This window comes from Trichechus manatus, unplaced genomic scaffold (assembly GCF_000243295.1).
Source record: "Trichechus manatus latirostris isolate Lorelei unplaced genomic scaffold, TriManLat1.0 scaffold00021, whole genome shotgun sequence".
Taxonomy (NCBI): Eukaryota; Metazoa; Chordata; class Mammalia; order Sirenia; family Trichechidae; genus Trichechus; species Trichechus manatus.
The window spans coordinates 7,549,979-7,575,482 of NW_004443957.1; the positions used below are offsets into that span (position 1 = coordinate 7,549,979).

Sequence of the window (25,504 nt, forward strand, 5' to 3'; positions counted from 1 at the left end):
ACTGTGTCATGCCAGTTGAGCTAGATGTTCCCCGAGACCATGGTCCCCACAGCCCTCCGCCCAGCAATTCAGTCCCTCAGGGAGTTTGGATGTGTCTACGGGGCTTCCATGACCTTTCCAAAAAGGATAGTCTTCTAATCCGTAAGTGACCTACCAAATTTAGGAGTCAATGTCTTGGCAGTGCGGCTTCTTGTCCCTTCGAGGAAAAATTCAACAGGAGCATAACCATTCTTTAAAGAGAAAACACAAACAAAACAAAACACAAAACCCATTGCCTACTCTCAAAGCGATAAATGCTTCTTTTGATTCCTTTTCCCAAGCTCCCTCCCCAGCCCTCTGAATAAACACTGTTTACAATGCAACTGAAACAAAAGAGCCACACAGATTGAACAGATGACTGAGGTTATAAGCATTCCTTGGAGGGGGAAAAATAACTAAGCAGCTCATCCAGAAGTTAAATATTTAAAGAAAATCTCATAGCAAACGTCAGTGAAAATAAAATATAGCTTGAAAGTAGTTGGTAATTGTTTGCATTTACCCGTAACATGGTTTTTACATATTCAGAGAACACAGCCCAGTAGAGTTTATTGCCACCAAAGGTGCGCCGCATGAAAAAGGCACCTGACATCCGTAGCAGCTCACCAACCATTTTCATTCCCAGGAAGTCTAAAAATTAAAGGAAGGATAATATTTATTTACAGACCTTGACACTTTCCATAAAGATCTAAACTCAAACATTTATAAGCAAGACTTCATGTATCTGAGATACACCTAAGATATTACCGTATTTTTACACAAATAATGCATACCTTCTATGTTCGCTTGCCAATCGCACCCTCCCCCCACAGGGAATTTTCATAAGCACTGCTATGCCAATTTTTTTTACACGTTGCTTAAAAAAAAAAACAAAAAAATTAGCATAGCGTGCTTACGAAAATACCTCCTGGGGGGAAGGCACGGTTGTAGAAGGTACACATTATTTGTGTAAAAAATACTGTAATAATTATACTTATGAGATTAAGATCCATGAGGGATGATCTCTAATAGACTTATGGAAAAGTAGGGACTTCGTGGGCCAGGTGGTCGCTGAGAGGTTACCGGGTGCCAACCCATGCACCGAGAGCCAGACCCGCTAGAGACAAGTGGCAACAGCAGTGAATGTGACGACCTCAACAATGTCATGATGCCAATCTCATTAGCTAGACAGCTGCTGAACCCGATGACAGGCTACAATGTGCCCTTCATGCTCTGATCAGCCAGGTCCAACTAGTGCTCTCTCACCTTTCTCCCACCAAGTAAATATACCAACCTCCTTTTACCGGAACAGATTAAATAAAGTAGGAGTCCAGAATGACAGGAAGAGTTCTATCAACAGTTTTAAAACAAGCATTCTTCTCACTATCTCTAATTTTCAAATAACTTCCTCACATGTTTATAAAGATGAAAATGCTTTTAAAGTGCTTCAGTTCTTGGCAATTTTTACCTTACTGTTTACTGCATTTATTAACAAAGGTATATACATTACAACTTTCCTGGCTACTTTGAAAGTGAGTTGATAAAGAATTTATCTGCCTCAGCAAGCCTACTTTTAGGAATCAATCCTACAGTAAGAAAAGCACCAACATAAAAATATATTGCAGAATTGCTGGGGCTGCTTATATACAACCAAACACCTCATAGGATGTGGTTCCTTGGTTTGGAGGTTTAGGGTCATGGTTTCATGGGACATCCCAATTAACTGGTCTAATAAAGTGTTTAGTGCTTCTGTTCTACCTCCTAGTTCGTTGTGTAGTGCCGGGAGTCTCAAAAGCTTGCAAGTGGCTATCCAAGGCACAACAATTGGTCTCTATTCATCTGGAGCAGCAGAGGAAGAAGGAGAGTCAGGAAGAGGAGGAGGAAATGGAATGTGTGGCTAACTGCCTCCATGAACAACTGCCTCCTTTACCATGAGATCAGAAGAACTGGATGGTGCCTGGCGACTATTACTGAACATTTTGATCAAAGATTCTGTAGAAGAATCCTGATTAAAAGGAGGAAAAAGCAGAACAGAATTTCAAATTCTCATGGACCCCAGACTTTCCGGAGCCATGGAGGTTAGGTGAACCCCTGAAACTATTGCCCTATGATAATCATTAAACTTTAAACCAAAAATATCCCCTGACCTAAGAGAACTCTCTGGGACTTATTGCCTACATATAAAATTACCTTAAATAGAGACTGTATTACAAAACGTGAGGAATTCAAAGTTCCTTTTCACTGGAATACACATTGATATGTGAAAGTGCTTTTAATTACATAATTAATAGTCTATATTTAAAATAATTACATACTAAAAGATGTCTCCAAAACGATGGGAACTTACATATAAAATTTTAACAGGAGCAATATCAACGTATAATAATACTTTGTCTAAATAAATAAGCCTTTTATTAATCTCTCTTTTTACCCTCCACCCTTCTTCTGCCTAGAAGAAAACAAAATAAAAACTTCACACACACACTCACACACACACACAAATATCCCCTGAAGTCTTCTTAAAACCAAACAACAGTTTGGCTTAACTAGTCAAGAATGTCTGCCTTGAGCATTGTGCTCTTTTAAGACCTATCTATATGGGATCAAACTGACAACAGCAACTCGAAAGACTAGGAAACTTAGGGGGCAATGAGTTTATGTTAATGGGGGAAGAATAACTCAGGACAGAAGGGTGAGAATAGTTACACAACTCGAAGAATGTGATCAATGTCACTGAATTGTACTTGTAGAAATCTGAATTAGTGTATGTTTTTGCCGTGTATATTATCAACAACAAAAAATAAATTATATATATATTTTTTGTATTTTGCACTCAGATTTATTTACAAGTACATGGTTTTGTCTTTGAGTTTTGAAAAAATGATATTGTACCAAATGTAATTTTCTAAGACTTGTGATTTTTTTTTAATTTTTTTAAATTATTGTACTTCAGACGAAGGTTTACAGAACAAACTAGCTTCTCATTAAACTGCTAGTACACATGTTGTTTTGTGACGTTGGTTACCAACCCCATGACATGTCAACACTCTCCCCTTCTCGACCTTGGATTCCCTATTACCACCTTTCCTGCCTCCTCCTGCCTTCTAGTCCTTGCCCCTGGGCTGGTGTGCCCCTTTAGTCTCATTTTGTTTTATGGGCCTGTCTAATCTTTGGTTGAAGGGTGAACCTCAGGAGTGACTTCACTACTGAGATAAAATAATTTAAAAAATATATTGCAGCATTGTTTCAGTAGCAAAACTACTAAATTATGATACACCCATACTGCTGAACATTATACAGGCATTAAAAATAATGTTAGATGTATTTATTGAACCAGATAGCCACTGATATTCTATTAATTTAAAAAAAAAAAAGCAAAAGGCAGGTAATATATATAGGTAATATGGTCTCATTTTTGCACACCAAAACCAAAAACCCTATGTGCATATATGCTTGTATATGTCTGTTTAAAGCATAGTAAAACACAGCATGAAAGGACATAATCCAAACTGTTAAGCACTGGGACTGGAAGAAAGAAGGGAACGTAGTTCTTCAAATACCCTGGCATTGTTAAAATCATTACAGTGAACATTTTGATTTTTATAATAAACAAGAAGTAGAAAAAAAAACACTTACCCATTCCTGCTGCTATGACTGGCACAGGTAAATCATAGTTGTATAAAAGAAAAGACAACATCAGAAAGTCAATGTAACTGCGATGACTAGGCAGCAGAACAACTGGATGCTCCTGGATGGCTCGTTGTAGCTTTAAAACAAATTTTAAGTTTTGAATAATTTTAGTCATTGTATTATTAAAATCACATCTCAAGCCAGATAATGGAAACATATATGTATATGATATCTACATATATTTATGTATATATAATTATATACATACTTGTGTATGTGCATATCTGTATATGCATCTATGTGTATAATATATAATGCATATATTCTGCCTCCCCTACCACACACATAAAGCAATTTAGTCTGACTAAGGTAAAAATATTATTTCAGAGTTCTAGTTCAACAATGTCAAATAATGCAAGAATATTAAAAATGTAAACTTTTGGGGGCAGTGGTAGTGTAGTGGTAGAATTCTTGCCTTCCATATCGGAGACATCGGGTTCAATTCCCTGAGCTAACAACAACAACGGCTCACCGAGGCCGTACTGTAACAATCTTTCACGCTCCTCCTCTAAGGAGTCTTCTCTGGCCACCCTATCTGAAAAATGTAAACTTTTATGGATCAGAATAATAGTAATGATGGTCACTAACATATATCAATTGGGCTTCATATTAAAACATTTTACACAGTAAGCATTTTACATGCATTGTTTTTTCTTTTTAATTGTGCTTTAGGTGAAAGTTTACAGCTTTACACACAATGTTTAATATCACGTTTATAAGTAAGGTCTAAGCCTCAGCTATTTTGTTTGTAAAATGGTCATGCATCTAATAAATGGTGGAGCTGGAGATGGAATTCAAGTCAGTCTGATGTAAAGAGTCAACTGTTAACTGCAGCATCAGGCTGGTTTTTTGCAGTAAGAGAAAACAAAGCTCCTCTTGGGGAGATTAATTTTAAAAAACCCACAGCTACTGTTGAGTTGACTCCAACTCTTGGTGACCCTACATGTGTCAGAGTAGAACTGTGCTCCATAAGGTTTTCAATGACTGACTTTTGGAAGTAGATTGCCAGGCCTTTCTTCCGAGGCTCTTCTGGGTTAACTTGAACTACCAACCTTTTGGTTAGCAGCCAAGCATGTTTTTACCACTCAGGGACTCCTTAAAAAAAGTTTTTTTTTTTTTAAAAAAAACAAGATCTATAAATTCTTAGAACAAAGTGATAAGAATGATAATTTCTCTATTTATATGCTGGATTCACTGCCAAGGAGAATGGGAGTCAAGTGGCTGGAAGGGATGCATTTGAGAGTTTCCAGATATATTCGGTAGGCTCTCTTTATCAACTTCAAAAATATTCACTGGTACAAACGTATTATTCATTTTTCTGAAATCTAAATATAAGCAATCTAGCCAAGGTAATATGTAATCAGTCAAGATATGGCCAGCCCAAACACTGCACCATACATTGTTTGACAGAAATCCAGAGAGTAACTCAGCAATCTAGAAAATAGTCAGAGGAGGAAAAAGAAGACATATCTTGTAAGGAAAGTAAAGGACTGAATAAAAACAAAATATTAAAAGGCATGCGGAAGAAAGCAAATGAAGGTAAAGAGCTTCCTAGCGGGAGGAAAAAAAAGGTCTTAAAAAACACAAATGAGTACAAATAACTTTTGTAGGGAAAGTTCTTCCTTACAGTAAAAAGCAAAGTAATAAATAGTAGGAGTGACGGAATTAGAAAAATCACCATTTGGCAATCATTAGAGTAATAATTGGTTCACGCAAGAACCATCAGTGGATGGCAAATAAGTGGGGGAAAGTATAAGCAAACAGAGGACACTTACACGGTTTCAAAGTATCTCCTCAGAAGAGACTTACTAATTCCAAAAGGAAAAACAATAGCTTTACAGTAGAGAACCTGGCAGACAGCACCTTCACCAAGTGATGAGTTAACATCTCCAGAATCTAATATTGAGAAAACACTGATCAAACCCAAAATCAAGGGACACTATAAAAAGATCGACCTGTTCTTTTAAAAAATAATACTATGAAACACAAAGAAAGATGAAGGAATTGTTCTAAATTAAGAGTCTAAAGAGATAGGGAAACTGAATGCAACATATGATTAGGGATTTTCTTTTTCTATACAGGACAGAACTGGTACAATTGGTGAAATATGAATAAGATCTGTATTACTAGTTTGGCATCAAGGTTAATTCCTTAGTTTGCTAGCTGTACTACAAGAGAATGTCCTTGTTAAATGGAAATACACCCCAGAATATTGAGAAAAGGATAAAGCAAGTGTTGTAGTACAATCTAATTACTTCTATAATCTTTGTAACTTTTATATATATCAGACAGTAAGTGAGTTTGTTTAAGTCTCTAAGTCTTACTTGACTAAATAAGTTAGTCTGAAGTCTGTAGGCCTGAAATACAAAAACCTTAAGAGAGGTAGATCCTCCTCTGCCTACACTGGATGCCTGACAGCGAATTAGGCCTTAGTTATCTTCTGCCAAAGTGAGGTTTCCCTAGTTGACTAAATCACAAGGGGCTAAATATAGATTTTTTTTTTTTTTTTTTAACAAATCAATACTCACTTTCTGAATACCTTCTTCATTTACACACACCTTCGAGTAAATCTGTTTAAATACTTTGCTCAGGGTGAAGGCAAAAAAACGGATAGCTCCCAGACGCAGTTTGTGACCCATTTCATCCAAGATTTCACAAGCTTCTTCTCGGAGGACATCAACGGATTGAAGAGATTCCTTGGAAAGCTAAAAGGAAATAAACACAGGAATAAATTTCTGGGAAAAAAAAAAAAGCCAGAACATTTTTTACTCAAACCAATATGACTAGTCTAGTTCCAAATGGACCAATGTTATAACTCAAAGATGGTATGTTTTCTTGATTTAAAATGACATAACTTAACTTCCAACATAGTAAAAGTAGATAAATGATCCTATTTAGAAATGTTTAAAGACTAGAAATCCAAAGAGATTGGTTTTCTAGGATAGCATTTTAGACTAAGAAAATGTCTCACCTTTTCACTTGATTTGTTAATAAGCTTACCTACATCCCAACTCTCTAAAATAACTTGTTGCTCATGATCAAGTATCCTAGAATATACATTTAGTCTATGAGTCTATGTTGGTTAGTCTCTCCTAGCAGATTGTTGCAGCACTTCATCTGCTTGCTCAATGCTGTTACAGAGTAAGATACAAGGTAAAAATACAAGATTAGTTTGAAATAACCAATTCAGACGTTTGTCACTGGTACAAAAATCCCCGAATTATCAAAGGATAATTAGTGAAATCAGTGATCTCACAAAGAAACTTTCTTTAGCCACATGGCATACTATATCTTTTTGTAAAGAAAACAAAAATGTTTACTGCGCAGTAGGACTGTCAAGGGCCTGGAGATGAGCAAGTCACATCTCTGTCCTCAAGGAAACCTGATTTGACCCTTTTATCTTTCCCCTAAATAAGCACTTTAAAAAGTATTTAAGTCTATAAGTGATAAATAATATTTATTCTCCCCAAAGGAGAATGCTCTGCTTTAGGATAAGGCACAGAAGGGTTAGGATGGCATACAAGAGCCCCAGCTTCCCCAATTAAACGCAGTGAAGAAATATCATTTTTTTCCATTTAGGTGAAATTCACGTAACATAAATGTAACCATTTTACAGTCAGCAATTCAGTGCATTTAGTACACTCATACTGTTGTGTTAACCACCACCTCTGTCTAGTTCCATGCCTTTATCTTTTGAAGGGATAAATGGCATAAACCATTTCCTCTTACCCATATTCCTTTATTTTAACTAAGAATTTATTTGAAACAGTGACCTTAGCTAGAAGATGTTTAGTAATATGGTCAGGACAGAACCCATGCTGAATAGAAATGGACTCAAGACTGAATGAACAGGAACTGGGGAAGTAAAGACAGTGGGCACAGAATAACTGAAAAGTATGAATGAGAAAAGAGAGAATATTAAGTTAAAGCAATAACATTTTTCCAAGATGGAAAAACCTCGGGCCTGTTTATAGACTAATAGGAAGGAGCCAGCTGAGAGAGAAAAGCTGATGACAGAGAAAAGGGAGAGAGTACCTGCTAGAAGGTCTTAAAAGAGGCTGGAAGGGAGGGCATCAAGACCACACATGTGAGGTTAGACTTGACATGGGAGAACAGATGCCTTGTCTCTGAGATTAGACTCAAAAACAGACATGGGGATGGGTGTCGTTACAGATACATTTGAAGATAAGAAACAGGAATTTGAGGAAGATAACCTCTAATGTTTTCCTTTATCTGAAAGAAAAACATGTTTGTTTGCTAACATCAAGAGGAGCAGGACCTAATACAAGCTGAAGGCAGCATGGGGGTTTGGCAGAGTCGAGGAAAAGGGAATGGAAGTGGAACTAGAAAAGGGACTGAGGTCAAAAAGGGTCATGTGTTGTAAAGCAGTGATCTGTGCAATTCTGCCAACTCTGTCAGCAGCAGCAGTCATCTGGTTACATGACCAGAGCAGGTGGATGGGCAGAGATCCCCGGCTGCTTTATTTTCTGGGCAGTCTGGAAGGGAGATTATAGAGTATGGGTTAAGAAGACAGATACCCCAACAAAGGGAAATGCAGGGACAAATATAAGGGCTAGTAATAAGGTATTCATGCTTGATAATTCTAATTGTTTTGTCTTTCATGTTTTTTAATGACAAATGGATAAAGAACAAGGATAAAATTATGTTACCGGGCACACGAAAGAAGTAATTAGTGATAATCACAACAAAATGGGGGGGGGGGGACAGTGGGGAGGAATGGTACAGGTATAGAATTCCTCATATGTTACTGAAGTTAAGTTGGTACCAACTTACCTTAGGATGTTCTAAATATAAGCTACTGAAAACGATATTCATGGTAATCACTAAGAAAATACCTAAAAAACAAACACAAAAGTAAAGGAGAAGGGAATCAAAACATCTAGAGAGAAGATCAACAAGGAAACAGAGGAACTTAATGACACTATAAACCAACTAGACTTAACAGACACGTACAGAACACTCCACCCAATAACAGCACAATATACATTCTACTCCAGTGCACATGGATCATTCTCCAGGATAGACCACATGTTAGGTCATAAAACAAGTCTCAATAAATATTAAACGACTGAAATCATACAAAGCATTTTCTTTGACCACAACGGAGTGAAGCTAGAAATCAACAACAGAAAACAAAACAAAACAAACAAAACTGGAAAATATACAAACATAAGAAAACTAAACAACATACTATTAAACTATCAGTGGGTTAAGGAAGAAATCAAAAGAGAAATCACAAATTTCTTAGAATCAAATGAAAATGAAAGCACAACATACCAAAACTTATGGTATATAGTGAAGGCAGTACTCAGAAGAAAACTTAACGCAATAAATGCCTACATGAAAAAAGAAGAAAGAACTCAAATCAATAGCCTAACTCGACAACTCCGGGGAACTAGAAAGGGAAAGCAAACTAAGCCTAAACCTACCAGAAGAAAGGAAACAACAAAGAGCAGAGCAGAAATAAATAAAATTGAAAACAGAATACAGATAATCAATAAAACCAGAAGTTGGTTCTTTGAAAAGATCAATAAAATTGACAAACCTTTAGCTAGAAATAACAAAGAAATGACAAAGAAATAAAGAGAAGAGATGCAAATAACCAAAATAAGAAATGAAAGAGGGGACATTACAATTGACCCCTAGAGAATTATGTCAGAATATTATGAACAACTGTATGGCAACAAACTGTATAACGTAGATGACATGGACAAATTCTTAGAAGCACACAACCTATTCAAACTGACTCAAGAGGAAATAGAAAGTTTCCATAGACCCTTAACAAATGAAAAGATCAAATCAGTGATCAAAAAATTTCCAACAACAACAAAAAAGTCCTGGACCAGATGGCTTCACTGGGGAATTCTACCAAACACTTAGAGAAGAACTGACATCAGTACTGTTTAAACTCTTCCAAAAGATAGAGAAAGAAAGAACATGCCTTAATTCATTCTATGAAGCAAACAGAACCCTGATACCCAGACCAGACAAAGACACCACAAGAAAAGAAAAGTACAGGCCAAAATCTTACGAATATATATATGTAAAAATCCTCAACAAAATACTAGTGAACAGAATCCAACAGCATATGAAGAAAGTCATACACCATGACCAAGTGGGATTTATTCTAGGAATGCAGGGATGGTTCAACATTAGAAAACCAATCAACGTAATACACCACATCAACAGAACAAAGGAAAAGAACCACATGGTCATCTCTACGGATGCAAAAAAAGCATTTGATAAAATCTAACAAACATCCTTTCTTGATGACAATCCTCAAGAAGACCGGAATAAAGGGTAAGTTCCTCAATATGATTTGGGGTATATATGAAAAGCCAACAGCCAACATTATACTTAATGGAGAAAGACTGGCAGACTTCCCCTCGAAATTGGGAACAAGGGCGCCTGCTCTCACTACTTCTATTTGATATTAGAAGTCTTAGCCAGAGCAGTAAGACAAGAAAAAGAAATAAAAGGTATCCAGATTGGAAAAGAAGAAGTAAAATTATCTCTATTTGTGGATGAAATGATCCTATATATAGAAAATCCCAAAGAATCTGCAAGAAAGCATCTAGAACTAATAAAGAAATTTAGGAAAGCTGCAGAGTATAAGGTCAACAAACAAAAATCATTTGGGTTTACATCCACAAGCAATGAGAAATCTGAAAGGGAAATTAGTGAAATGATTCCATTTATAATAGCATCTAAGAGAATAAAATACCTAGGAATAAATTTAATTAAGGATGTAAAAGACTTATACAACGAAAATTATTAAAACACTACTGAAAGAGATTAACCAAGACTTAAATAAATGGAAAGAAGTTCTGTATTCATGGACTGGAAGACTTAATATTGTTAAGATGTCAATACTACCCAAAGCAATCTATAGACTCAATTCAACCTGATCAAAATTCCAACAGCCTTCTTTACGGAAATGGAAAAACCAATTCTCAACTTTATATGGTATGGCAAGAGGCCTTGAATAGCTAAAGCAATGTTGAAAGAAGAAGAACAAAGTAGGAGGACTCATACTTCCTGATTTTAAAATGTTTTATATAGCTACAATAATCAAAACCACCAGGTACTGGTGTAACAATAGACAACAGGCCAAGGGAATAGAATTGAGAATCCAGAAATAAACCCACACATCTATGGTCGACCGGTTTTCGACAAGGGTGCTAAGTCCATTCGATGGGGAGAGAAGAGTCTCTTTAATAAATGGTGTTGGGAAAAATGGATTTCCACATGTAGAAAAATGAAACAGGATACATGCCTCACACCATACACAAAAACAAATCCAAAATGGATGAAAGACATAAGAAAACTAAAACCATAAAATTCTTAGAAGAAAATGCAGCGGCAATGCTGTCGGGCCTAGCTTTTAACAAGGGATTATCTAATAATAAAAGCACAAAAACACAAGACAATATAAATAAATGGGACCTCTTAAAAATTACAAACTTCTGTTCATCAAAAGACTTTACCAAAAAAGAATGAAAAGACAAACTATTGACTAGGAGAATATCTTTAGAAACCATATATCCGATAAGAATAACCAAAATAAACATAAAACTTCGACAACTTAACAACAAAAAGCCATGGAGGCTGGATGAACTCCTGAAAAACTACTGTCTTTAAACCTTAAGCCAAAAATATCCCGTCATCTACCTAAAACCAAAGAACAGTTTAGCTTAACTAGCAAAGATTGTCTCCCTTGAGCATTGTGCTCTTTCAAGATCTATCTACACAGGATCAAATGGACAAGAGCAACTCGAAAGATTGGATAGAAAATTTAGGGAGCAGTGAGTTTATGTTAATGGGCAAGGAACAACTCAGAAAAGGAAGGTGAGAATGATTCCACAACTCAAAGAATATAATCAATGTCACTGAACTGTACATGCAGAAACTGTTGAATTGGTGTATGTTTTGCTATGTATATTCTCAACAACAACAATAAAATAAAATACATTATAAAAGAAAGGGCAGGAATACTGATTTTGAGGCGTTTGTGGGACACAGATTAGATATCTAATATATCTAATTCAATTAGATGTATTAGAATAGGGCAGTTGGAAATATAAGTCTGAATTCCAGTAATCTAGCCAATGCTAGAGACACCGATTGGGAATCATTAGGCTATTGATGGAAACTGAAACTAAATGGATCTGGGAGACTGCGGAGAGGACAACAGGAAGGCTGAGGATGCAACCCTGAGATACACTCAGTGGACAGATGGAAGAACTTTGAAAGAGATCAACAAAAAAGAAAGATGTAGAAGAACTCTGGATGTGGGATATCATACAGGTCAAGAGAGACTGTGAAGGACAAGACAGTGTTCAACAATTTCTGATGCAGCAAAAGATAAAAGGAAAGCTAAAAGAGTCCATCAATTTGATCACTTGGCGATCCATGGTAATTTTTAGTAGATGAATTTCAGCAACCTGCTGAGACTGGGACAAGAATGGCAAAAGAAGACAAGGGAAAGAGAGAAATGGGCATTAAGAAGAAAGAAAACATGGTCAAGAGAGGGCTTTTTGCCCTCAGATGGAAAATACTTACACAAGGTTGAACCAGTGGAGAACGTAGAAGAACAGGAAAGACAAGACCCCTGAAGAGTTGAAGGAACTGGATAAATCAAGAGCATAGGTGAATAGGTTGGTTTGTTCAAAAGAAATACCTTTTCTAAGACTAGAGGGAAGCAGACAATCAACTAACTCTCATTCAGTGCGATTAGGCTGATTTTTCATTTGATCAACAGGTATGTTTGTCCCTCCAGATCTCTCATTTGGAGCTCCCTAACATGAGGAATTTTAAAGCAGTCAGTTAGAGAGCAAGAAAAAAAGTAACTATTAGTTCCTTCTGTTCTCTTCCCAATGGCATTATCACAGGGGGGAGTTTACAATTTAATATTTTCTATCATCTCTACCACCCTCCTCGTTACATGAATAATCAAAAGTGGACTGCACGATACAAACTAAAATATTAGTTTTCTTTCCAGTTATCCCCTAGACTCCATTTTAACTCATCAAATATTTTAGTGTCTACTGCGTGCTAGGCCATACGGACACCACTTTGAAACAGAAACCTCACAGATCTTGCTGTCTAGCTGGAAATACAAACAAATAGAGGGACCATTATTACATAATGTATTAAGCAGGGAAATAAAGACTGATGCAGCAGGGTCAGCTAATCCAGATTTGAGGGTGGTCAGGAAAGAGGTTCTCTCTTCCCAGAAACCTAAGATAAGACTTAAAAAATAAGCAAATAATATGATAACTCCTTGTCTCCAATTTGTCCCTCTTCAGTCTATTGCCCACATTACAAACCAGAGTGGTCTCTTAAATGGAAATTAATCATATCTTTCCTCAGCTAAAAACCTTCAATGTTTGCTATTGCATTCTGCAAGATAAAGGCAGCCTGAGTTAGGGAGGTGGCAGTGGAGAGGGAAAGAAATAGACAGGAAGATATATTTAGGAGGGAAAATCAGCAGCTCTTAGTGACTGACGACATATGAAAGCAAAGCAAAAAGTTGAAGGTGGGAAAAAAAAAAAAACAACTGAAGGTGGCATCCAGATTTTTAGTTTGAGGAACTAGAAAGATATGTTTCTAGATACATGGTACAGGGGTGGCAGTCAGGGGTCAAAGAGTTTGATTTTGACATCTTGAAATAGAGATGCTTTTGGAATTTCCAAGTGGCTATTCCAACAGACATATAAAAATACAGGTATGGAACTCAAAAGAGACCTGGGCTGAAGCAATAGATACGGGAGGCATCAGCATAAGGAAGGTACTTAAAATTATGTCAATAAATGGAAATGCCCAGTTAGTGGGTACAATAAGAAAAGAAGAGGCTAAAATAAAATCCTGAGGTGCACCAATATTTAGAGACAAGCAAAGGAAAAGAAGCCTGCAAGGTGTGAAATCCCCCTGTAGAAAGCCATTTGGCCTTTGGTCTTGGTTCCTGAGAGCTGGACCACCTGGGGTCTCCATACTGACTAAGCCTCACAAGGCATGACAGAATTTATCATGGCCACGTGGTGAAGCAAGCCTATAACAGCCTTGAGCTGAGATTCAGATGAAGCTTCCTGATTGGTAAGCACAAACATCTGAGTAGCGTGTCTCCTGGGGACACGGAAGCTTCACTCTGGGACCCCCCCCTTGGACCTGGCCTTATGCATCTTTTCATTTGTATCTTTTGTTGTTGTTGTTATATTAAAGCTGTTATTGCAGGTATGGTGTTTTCCGTGAGTTCTGTGAGTTGTTCCAGTGAATTACAGGACCCAACACAGTAGTAAGGGCTGGCTGGTCTGAAGCGGAGGGAGTCTGTGGACTCCTAAGCTTGTGGCTGATATCCTAAGTGAGTAAAGAAAAACCCCAAATTTGGGGCCAGTTTGTCTTAGTGGAGGGAGTCATGTGGACTCCCAAGCTTGCAGCTGATACCTGTCGACCCAGCCTCAGAAGGCTGGCAATGAGAGAGAGAAGGGCTGCATGGACAGATGAGTCTGAACTGAACACGGACGAGAAGCCGAGATTTCCACAGAATGCAGCTGGCATGTGGAGTGGGATTTGTTATCCACCACACAATTTGGTGTCAGAAAGTGGGTGATCTTAGTCTTCCTGGATTGGTTTCACACAATTGGTGATGAGCATGGGATTTGCTAGAGTGAACACTGACAGAGCAAAGACAACTGAGGGATGATCAAAAAGATATGGGATGTGAGAAAAAAAGTTAAGGTATCATGAAAAGAAAGGAGAGCATGGAGTCTGTGGTGCAAAAGACTATCACAGATTTGAATGCAGTTGATTTTAGCCAAAAGGAAGTCATTTGCAATCTTGGAAAGAACTATTACAGTGGATTGGAAACCAGATTCCAGTGAGTTGGGTAGTAAACAAAGGGCAAGGAAGCGTGGCAATAAGTGTAGACAACATAGCTAACTTCTTCAAAGAGGAAAAGAAAAATAGAGGTGGGGAAGAAATGCATAGTAAGTGGAGAAGACATGGAGTTAAAGGAGGTCTATTTAAACTGGAAGAGATTTAAGCATGTTAAATGCCAATGGTAAAAAGGTAAGAAAGAGGAAGATGTTGAAGAAAGGACAGTCAATAGAGTGAAGTGCCTGAGGAGGAGGGAGGGGATGGAATTCAAAGCAAAGGAGTAAAAATTATATTCCAACGGGAAAAGGGGGTCCCACTTCCATTTTAATAGGAGTGAAGAAGGAAATGACGGGTACTGGATGCAGGTAAATTGGTAGATTTGATCATAGGAAGTTGAGAGAGTTCTCATATAATTTTTTTTTGTGTGTGTAGTAGGAAGAAAAGTCATCTGCTCAGAGTAAAAGGAGGAACTGGGTTCATCTGCTCAGAGTAAAAGGAGGAGGTGGGGTTCAAGGAGAATGGGGCTATTTAAAACTGCCATTTTAGAGAATGGAAGACAGTTAAGTAGGGAAGTAAAGAATTACTGGGCAACGTGAAGGGCCCAATTGTGCTGCATAATCATGACTATATAACGACGCCAATCTATCTAAATTATATGGTTTTTCTCCAAGCTTAGCAGCACAGACAAGTTTGAGAAACACTGGCCTAAATAAGATCTCTTAAGTCAGTTACACCTAATCTGACTGCACATCAGAATTACTTGGGGAGCTTTAAAAAACAAAATTAAAGAAAAAGAAAAAAATGACAGAAATGTCTGAGTCCTAGCCCAGATCAATTAAATCAGAATCCCTATAGATGAAGCCAAGGTATCATTTTTTTCTTTCATTAATTCAATAAATATTTATTTAAGGTCTACTGTATGCACTGAGAATACAGCAGTCAAAAAAGAGACAAAAATTCTTGCTTTCATGGAGTTTACACTCTAATAGATAATAGCTAAATTTTTACAAAAGTTCTCCAAGTGATTCTACTGAGGAGCCAGTGTTGAGGACAACTGTTTTAAGCTAATGGATAATGAAACTTGACTTCACTTATGAAATAGGCCCAAGCAGAAAACACTAATTGCTTCTTCATAAAACTTAAGGCAGATTCAAAACAAATAGGGTTGAGAGACAATAAAGCAACACAGGCCATATGTCCAAATCAATGAGAAAACAGACACCAGAATTTACAGGTAAGCCTCAAGGCAGGTGAGTCAACTTTAGAATCCTGAAAACTATTTTTCCTCTTCACCAATCAAAAACCAGGACAGATTCCAAGAGTTCATAAAGGAAGCTGCAGAACATATATGGCATAACCTGAAGTGTCAGGCAATATCCTGAAGCTGAAACTGAAGATCTCTCTACTAGGGATGAGAGGTAATAGGCTGGGTCAGGGAAAGGCCTCAAAGAACAGCGTCAGTTCTATCTATAGTAAGCCAGAATCTACACGATCAAAGAAAACCAAACCAAACTCACTGCCGTCAATTCTGACTCACAGCGACCCTACAGGACAGAGAAGAAGCGTCCCGCACAGTTTCCAAGGCTGTAAATCTTTATGGAGGCAGAGTGCCACATCTTTCTCCCACAGAGTAGGCTGTTGGGTTCGAACAGCTGACCTTTCGGTTAACAGCTGAGAGTTTAACCATTGTGCCACCATGATCAAAGAAACAAAACAAAAAAAAACAAACCCATTGCCGTGGAGTTGATTCCAACTCATAGTGGCCCTATAGGACAGGGTAGAATTGTCCCATAGGGGTTCCAAGGAGCAGCTGGTGGATTCAAACTGCTGGCCTTTGGTCAAAGAAGTGGGGCTAAAATGTTGACATTCTTTCGTAATCAGAGAGAGATAAGACTATTGCAATTCTGAAGTAGCTCCATCTTTCCTTTACAAAAACACAGGACTAGTTACACGTGTGCTTTCCTTTAAGATGTTTATAGAGACCAAAAAAAAGGAGCATGTTTCTTAGAGAGGTTGTCAGGAAAGAGAAATATGTTCTCTTCTGACTAGAAAGAGAACGGTGTCAGGAGCAATAGGAGGCTGCTGCTAGGAAAAAAAAAAAAAGTCATTCCAAGCCACACTCCTAAAGTTATAAGCCTGATGATCTGGAAGTGATCAGGCATAGGCCAGCAACAGCTGCAAATGCATCATTTATCACCAGAAGACCCATGACCATGTGAGCAATGCAGAAGATCAGCCATCAGGAACTCTATTTTGATGTCTTGCAGGTACTCTTCACATGCCCAAAACAAAACTTAGCTTCCCTCCCAAACGTGTTTCTTCTTCTAAGCTTGTGATCTCAGTGAATAGCTCTATCACCTTTGAGTCCTTCCTTTTCTTCACTTCCTACACCCAGCTGGTCACTAAGTAAGGTTGATAAACCAAAAAACCAAACTCAATGCTGTTGAGTCAATTCTGACTTATGGCAACCGCCCATGTTTCAGAGTAGAACTGTGCTCCACAGGGTTTTCAATGGCTGTAATCTTACAGAAGTAGATCGCCAGGAGATGAGGTTGATTCTACCTGTGAAATCTCATAATCTGTCCATTTCTCTGTTTCTACAACCACTCACCCGTCCAGGCAACTATGATCCCAGAAAGGGATTATTTCAAAAGTGTCAGACTTCCTGTGTCCATTTTTAACAGAATAGTTTTATTAAAAAAAACTGATCATGTCACACTCAAGTTGAAACCTTTTAATGGCTTTGCACTGTACTTAGGATAAAATCCAATTCGTTTATGTGGTTTACAAAGCCCTTCACAACTTGGCCCCTGCTTACTTTTCCAGTTTCATTTCTTATCATTATCCCTTCTTTCTCTCTTTGATCTGGTCATATTGAATTATTTTCAGTACTTTGAACATGCATGCTTTCTCTTAGCTCCAGTCCTTAAAATAAGCAAGTGGTTCCCAAACTTTGTTATACTTTGGAATCACCTGGGCTTCTTCAAAAAATACTGATGCCTGGCTCCCTCCCCCTGACACTGTGATTTAATGGGTATGGGGGTAGACCTAGGCATTGTTGTCATGTGCCGTTGAATCGGTTCTAACCCACAGCAATCCTACAGGGCAGAGTAGAACTGCCCCACAGGGTTTCCAAGGAGTAGGTAGTGGATTTGAACTGCCGACCTTTTTGGTTAGCAGCCAAGCTCTTAGCCACTGTGCCACCATGGCTCCTGACCTAAGCATAGGAATTTTTAAAAGCTCCCCAAGTAATTCTAAAGTGCAATGAAGTTTGAAAACCACTGCGATTAGTTATTTCCTCTGTAAGGAACACTTTTCTTCACCTAAAAAATCCCTAATCATCTTTCAGGTCTCATTAAAAAAATCACTTCCCTGACTGCCTACACCAAATTAGTTGCCCCTTTAACTAATTAGTGCCATTGCATGTTGGCCTCCCACTAGCATGTCTCGTATCTTATCTAACTGATTGTACAACTGTCATCATTCCCTACTAGACTATAAACTTAAGAGGTCAGAAACTCATGTTGAACTTGCTTCCTCACTGTTATACCCCCAGTGCCTGGCAAAGAGGCTAACACAGTATGGGTACAATAAATATTTGATGAATGCACTGAACGTAACTAAATTTTAAAAGATACATTAAAGAAAAGATAAAACAAATTCATACAAACAAGAAGAGAAAGAACTTATCGACAATGAACAACTCTAAGTGGGGAATCACTTACCTGTTTAATGATATAATGAACCTCTTCAGAATTGAGAACACTATATTTAATATCACTTGGTTTGCAAGGAATAATTTCCTTATAGACAAGAGGCGTGTAGCATTTCATTGCAAATTTCAAGTCACTGACATGCCTTCTCTCCTCTAAAATATCTTCAAACTCATCCCACTTTTTGAGCTCCTTCTGTGGATGAGGCAAATGAGAAAAAATGAGTACACATTGTAAAATAAATCAGGACACATTAGAGACCACATTGGCAAGATTCCATCTTTGCCAAAATTTTTATTCTGCAATATATGAACAAGAGCAGTGTTCTGATGTTAGATTTTCATACAGGAAGAAAAAGAAATGTAATGATAATTAGAGTCAATAAAACTGACATTGAGTTATAATTATTTTTATTATTACCATATTTCTGATTGCTATCTTTGTAAACCCAGTACCCCTTTCAGAAAGTTGAAGACAGCAAAGATGAGGCATTAAGCTCTAGAGTATTTGGATCAATTTTACAAGGTTTCACCTACCACACTGATAAACTTATTTTGTCTTCCTCTTCGACTTAGCTTTATACATTAAGTCAAAGTATACGTTAGAAACCCAAAATTATATCAAATGAAATAAACCCGCGTAGGTGCAAACAAAAGGAAAATTCTCCCAGGAAAAAAAGTGTTCTCATATAAGCTATTATTAAGCAGTCGTCTTATGTACTTTGGACTTGCTATCGGGAGGGACTAGTCCCCGGAGAAGAACATCACGCTTGGTAAAGCAGAGGGTCAGAGAAAAAGAGGAAGAACCTCAACGAGATGAACTGACACAGTGGCTGCAAAAATGGGCTCAAACATAGCAATGATTGTGAGGATGGTGCAGGACCGGGCAGTGTTTCATTCTGATGTACGCAGGGTCGCTATGAGTTGGAACCGACTCGACAGCACCTAACAACAACATTTTCTTATCTCGTGCTCAAGCCACTGCAATTCAGCTTCTATCCAAGGAACTCCTGAAACTGCTGTTTATCAGGCTGTCAATGACCTCTGAAATATTTAAAAAAAAAAAAAAAAAAAATTTAAAAAGTGATGGTGATTTAATTATGAGTGTCCCTTTTAGCTCCATCTAAAAAAAAAAAAAAAGTTTGTTTTTCTGATTATAAAAGCAATAGTACAGTGGTTAAGCATTCAGCTGCTAACCAAAAGGTCGGCAGTTTGAACCTACCAGTGGCTCCACAGGAGAAAGATGTGGCAGTCTCCTTCATAAAGATTACAGCCTAGGAAACCCTATGGGCAGTTTTACTCTGTCCTATAGGGTCACTGTGAGTAGGAATCAACTTGACGGCAATGGGTTTTTTGGGGGGGTAGTAATGTTAATAATACTAATAGATAAAATGTACCTTTTGGTTAGCAGCTGAGCACTTTAATCAATGCACCACCAGGGCTCCTTAAGTATACCTTAGTCAAGCATTATTATAAGAGCTTGAGATATATTAAGGAACAATCCTCACAACAAACCTATGAAGCAGGTGTTAACATTACTCCCATTTTACAATGGGGAAACCAAGGCACAGAGAAGTTAAAGTTAAGTAATTGACCCAAGGTTCCACAACTAGTAAAGGGTAAAGACATGACTCAGACGCAAGCATTTTGGCTTCAGAGACCTGACCACTACCTTGTGTAATATGGAAAAATTGGAAAAAGAAACATATAAGCAAATATAAATCGCTCACAATTTTACATCACAGGAATAATTATTTTAACATTTAGCAGGTTTCCTTGTATTTTTGCATAGCTACAAAATTTTTTTTTAATTTAAAATATGGTTCATACCGAACAGTTTATCTTACCTTTTCAATTATGAGTATTTTCCTCATATTAAATATTGTCCTAAAACATCTTAATGTCTGAGTAATCATCTTTACGTTCCTTAACTTCCTTTTTTTTAAATTGTGTTTTAGGTGAAAGTTTATAGTTCAAGTTAGTTTCAAATACAAAAATTTATTGTTACATGACCCTAGTTGCTATCCCTGTAACGTGACAGCACACTCCCCCTTTCCACCATGGATTTCCCATGTCCATCTGTCATGGATTGAATTATGTCCCCCCAAAAATGTGTGTATCAGTTTGGCTAGGCCATGATTCCCAGTATTATGTGGTTGTCCTCTCTTCTATGATTGTAATTTTATGTTAAAAGAGGATTAGGGTGGGATGTAACACCGTTATTAAGGTCACATCCCTGATCCAATGTAAAGGGAGTTTCCCTCGTGTGTGGCCTGCGACACCTTTTATCTTAGGAGAGATTAAAGGAAAGGGAAGCAAGCAGAAGTTAGGGGACCTCATACCACCAAGAAAGCAGTGCTGGGAGCAGAGCACGCCCTTTGGACCTGAGGTTCCTGTGCTGAGATGCTCCAAGACCATGGGAAGACTGATGAATCACAAGGACCTTCCTCCAGAGCCGACAGAGACAGAAAGCCTTCCCCTGGAGCCAGTGCCTTAAATTTGGACTTCTAGCCTACTAGATTGTGAGAGAATAAACTTCTCTTTGTTGAAGCCATCCACTTGTGGTATTTCTGTTACAGCAGCACTAGATGACTAAGACACCATTCAACTAGCTCCTATCCCCTTCTGCCTTCTCACCCTGCCTCCGGACAGGAGCTCCCTGATTAGTCTTGTGTATCTACTTGAACTAAGAAGCACACTCTCCATGAGTATCATTTTATGTCTTATAGTCCAGTCTAATTTTTGTCTGAAGAGTTGGCTTTGGGAATGGTTCTAGTTCTGGGTTAACAGAGACCCCGGGGGCCATGTCTTCTTAGTCTCAGTCAGACCATAAGTCTAGGTCTTTTTACTAGAATTTGACTTCTGCACCCTACTTTTCTCCTGCTCTTTTAGAGACTCTGTTGTGCTCCCTGTCAGGTCTGTCATTGGTGGTAGTCGGGTACCATCTAGTTCTTCTGGTCTCAGCATGATGCAGTCTCTGGTTTATGCGGCCCTTTTTGTCTCCTGGGCTAATATCTTCCTTGTGTCTTTGCTGTTCTTCATTCTCCTTTGCTCCAAGTAGGTTGGGACTAATTGATGCATCTTAGATGGCCGCTTACTAGCTTTTAAGACCTTAGACGCCACTCACCAAAGTGGGATGCAGAACATTTTCTTAATAAACTTTGTTATGCCAATTGACCTAGATGTCCCCCAAAACCATGGTCCCCAAGCCCCCACCCCTGCTACTCTGTCCCTCAAAGTGCTTGGTTGTGTTTGGGAAACTTCTTAGCTTTTGGTTTAGTTCAGTTGAGCTGACCTCCCCAGTATTGTGTGTTGTCCTTCCCTTCACCTAAGATAATTCCCACCTACTATCTAGTTAGTGAATTCCCCTCTCCCTCCCTCCCCACCCTTGTAAACCATCAAAGAATGTTTTCTTCTGTGTTTAAACCTTTTCTTGAGTTCTTATAATAGTGGTCTCATACAATATTTGTCCTTTTGTGACTGACTAAATTCACTCAGCATAATGACTTCCAGATTCCTCCATGTTATAAGATGTTTCACGGATTCATTATTCTTTATTGTTGTGTAGTATTCCGTTGTGTGAATATACCATAATTTGTTTATCCATTGTTGGGTTGATAGGCACCTAGGTTGTTTCCATCTTTTTGCTATCATGAACAATGCTGCAATGAACATGGGTGTGCACATATCTATTCGTGTAATGGCTCTTATTTCTCTAGGATATATTACAAGGAGTGGGATTGCTGGATCGTATGGTACTTCTATTTCTAGCTTTTTGAGGTAGTGCCAAATCGATTTCCAAAGTAGCTGTACCATTTTACATTCCCACCAAAATGTATAAGTGTTCCAGTCTCTTCACAACCTCCCCAACATCTATGAGTTTGCATTTTTTGGATTAATGCTAGCCTTGTTGGAGTAAAATGGTATTTAATTGTAGTTTTGATTTGCATTTCTCTAATGGCTAATGATCATGAGTATTTCCTCATGTATCTGTTAGCTGCCTGAATGTCTTCTTTGGTGACGTGCTGTACAAATCCTTTGCCCATTTTTTAATTGGGTTATTTGTCCTTTTGTTGTTGAGGTTTTGCAGTATCTTGTAGATTTCAGAGATTAGACCCTGATCAGATATGTCATAGCCAAAATTTTTTTCCCAGTCTGTAGGCTGTCTTTTTACTCTTTTGGTGAAGTCTTTTGATGAGCAAGTATTAGATTTTTAGGAGCTTCCAGTTATCTAGTTTCTCTTCTGGTGTTTGTGCATTGTTACTTATGGTTTGTATTCTGTTTATGCCATATATTAGGGCTACTGGCATTGTCCCTATTTTTTCTTCCATGATCTTCATCGTTTTCAATTTTGTATTTAGGTCTTTGATTCATTTTGAGTTAGTTTTTGTGCATGGTGTGAGGTATGGGTCTTGTTTCAGTTTTTTGCAGATGGATATCCAGTTATGCCAGCACCATTTGTTAAAGAGATTGTCTTTTCCCCATTTAATGGATTTTGGGCCTTTGTCAAGTATCAGCTGCTCATAGGTGGATGAATTTACATCTGGATTCTCAATTCTGTTCCACTGGTCTGTGTATCTGTTGTTGTACCAGTACCAGGCTGTTATAACTACTGTAATAGGCTTAACATCTTAAAATATGTTCTTTTTCTAATTACCAAAATGTTCATTATAAGTTTGGAAAATACAGTAAACCACAAAGAAGAAAATTAAAATAACCTGCAATCCCATGCTGCAGAGAAGATTTTAGTGAATACTTGTTCTAACCATGCAGACACATTCCCTTCCCCTGTCACACCTACATTTTGATTTGCAAACTGACCTTTTCAATTAATGTCATAAACACTTCTCCATGCCATTTAAGTTTATTCCACAACATTATTTTTAATGTTGGCTATTTGGATTTTCATTCTTTGCTATTATAAAAAAAGCAACACATATTCTTACACATACTCTTTGTACATAGTTATTATCTCTTTCCCTCCTAGACCTCTCTTTGGCGTGACACCATTTTCAAGTGTCCCTCCCCATTCCCCCTATTCCAGCCTTCCTGAAATTTTCCTATTCTGGTTTTTAATTCATGACTCTTGTCACAGTGGAAAATCCTCATTTCTCTAATTGAGTGGTTCTCAACCTGAGGGAGTTCCTTCCACCCCCCAAAACTACAAACATATCTTCTTTTCTCCCACGTCCCTTAATACGTTAACATTTTTAACCCTCTTCTCTTTGCTCCACACACTATGCTGGGTACTCTCAAGTACTTCACTGTTTTAAAATACTAATTACATATGCTTCCAAATCTTCATCTTTTACCCTGTTCTCTTCTCCTACCTGGGCTCTTGATATACACATTCAGTTGCGAAAATTTCATACTCGGCCTTTCCAAAACTGAACTTACAGTATTTCTCCTCTCCACAATCCTGTTGTTATTGTTGTGTGTCATCAGGTCCATTCTGACTCACAGCGACCCTACAGGACAGAGTCAAACTGTGGACAGAGTAGAACCATAGGGTTTCCTAGGCTATAATCTTTTACAGGAGCAGATCTCCAGGTCTTTTCTCCCTCAGAGCTGCTGGAGGGTTTTAACCATCAACCTTTTGGTAAGCAGCCGAGCACTTAACCACTGGACCACCAAGACTCCTTCTGCACAATGCTACAAATCTGCTTATTTTAGTAAAATCTTTATCAACCACCATGCCTTCATCCTCACTCTTTATATCCAATCCATCAAATCCTGTTACTTGACCTTTGAAGGAGGTACCATAGCTACTCCTCATTCACATTGCCACTGCTTTAGCACAGGCCTGCAGGCCTAGCCTGTGCTCTTTATTACCAAAGCCTCCTAACTGGTCTCCCTGCCTATATTTTGTCCCTCTTTGAATCAATCCTCCACACTAGCATGGTGATTTTATCAAAATACAGTTATGGCCAAATTATTCACTGCTTAAAATACTTAATATCCTCTTCAGAATAAAACCATGACCCGGCCTTTGCTTACCTCTCCAGACTCATCTGCCATGTCCAAAAAAAAAAAAACCAAACCAGTTGCCACTGAGTTGACTCTGACTCATGGTAACCCCATGTGTTGCAGTGTAGAAGTAAACTCTGTAGGGTCTTCAAGGTTGTGACCTTCCAGAAGCAGACACCAAGGCTTTCTTCCGAGGTGCCTCTGGGTAGATCTGAACTGTCAACCTTTTGGTTAGTAGCTGCATGCTTAACCATTTGTGCTACCTAGGGACTCTACCCATCATGCTCACCATCCCATAAATTTCAGGCCACCCAATAGGTAGTGATTTGCATGTCCCCAGCACATGGCATCAGTGGCATCCCTCTGTGCTTTGCACATGCTCATCTCTCTGTTGGAATGGCCTTCTGTTCCTCTGTCATCCTATCTCAGGTATCCCTCTTCTGTAAAAGCTCTTCTCGAGTTCTCCAGAGAATTACTCGCCTTCCTCATTAGGATTTCTTTTCCTACTATAAACATCTAGGTAGCTCATAAGATGTAATTGTTTGCATGTCTGTCTTCCCTACTAAAATTTAATTATCTCCAGGATACGTCAGTTTGTTTCCTCTTTGTATTCTCAATATCTAGCTGTGGTTGGAATATGGTAGATGCTCAATAACCGGTCAATGATTGAATGACTAAATGTTGAAGTAATAGAAAAAATACAGAATGTTAAACTGAGACCACAATTAGGCATAATAAGGATATAAATTGAAGTAAACAACATTTCTGAGGAGTTTAAATATGAACGGGCAACATGTGAAACATGTTACATATACAAACATGAAAATGTTTATGCCCCATATATAAACTATAGAGAACATATGAGGGGAAAATCTTTTAAATTCTGGAATTCAGATATAACATTGCAGTTGTTGTAACATATTGACATACTCTTGGTTAGAAGGCTGGAGAATTTTTTCAAATTTCACATTAATAAAGTAATATACAGTTACATAGGCTCCGACTTGGTAGAATGCAACAAACTACCATTATGTAATTTTAAAGCTAAAAGAGATCTTAGGGACTTTATGTTTAGTGGTCCTGGAGTGGGAAGAGAAAAGGATCTGAATCACATAGGAGTATATATAGAGACAGAGGAGTGGAGGGGGGAGAGGGAGGAGGAGACACACACACACACCCCTCAGGACAAGCAAGAACCTAAGGGAGAGCAGCAAGCATGGGTAT

General features: G+C 38.1%; 1 protein-coding gene across 4 annotated transcripts in view; it reads right to left on the reverse strand.

The window, feature by feature from the left end:
- Nucleotides 1–25,504, reverse strand: part of GNPAT (glyceronephosphate O-acyltransferase) — a 50,065-nt gene that overhangs the window by 15,431 nt on the left and 9,130 nt on the right. For 2 of the 4 annotated variants that reach the window (XM_004372814.3, XM_023728032.1), the window contains exons 2-6: nucleotides 18,327–18,509; nucleotides 6,234–6,410; nucleotides 3,652–3,781; nucleotides 539–666; nucleotides 155–230 (exon numbers count right to left, since the gene is read on the reverse strand). In XM_004372814.3, coding sequence (XP_004372871.1) covers nucleotides 155–230; nucleotides 539–666; nucleotides 3,652–3,781; nucleotides 6,234–6,410; nucleotides 18,327–18,509 — 694 coding nt within the window. Of the gene's footprint in view, nucleotides 1–154; nucleotides 231–538; nucleotides 667–3,651; nucleotides 3,782–6,233; nucleotides 6,411–8,499; nucleotides 8,562–18,326; nucleotides 18,510–25,504 lie in introns of those variants that run through there. The other 2 variants (XM_023728030.1, XM_023728031.1) reach the window with 2 other exon arrangements.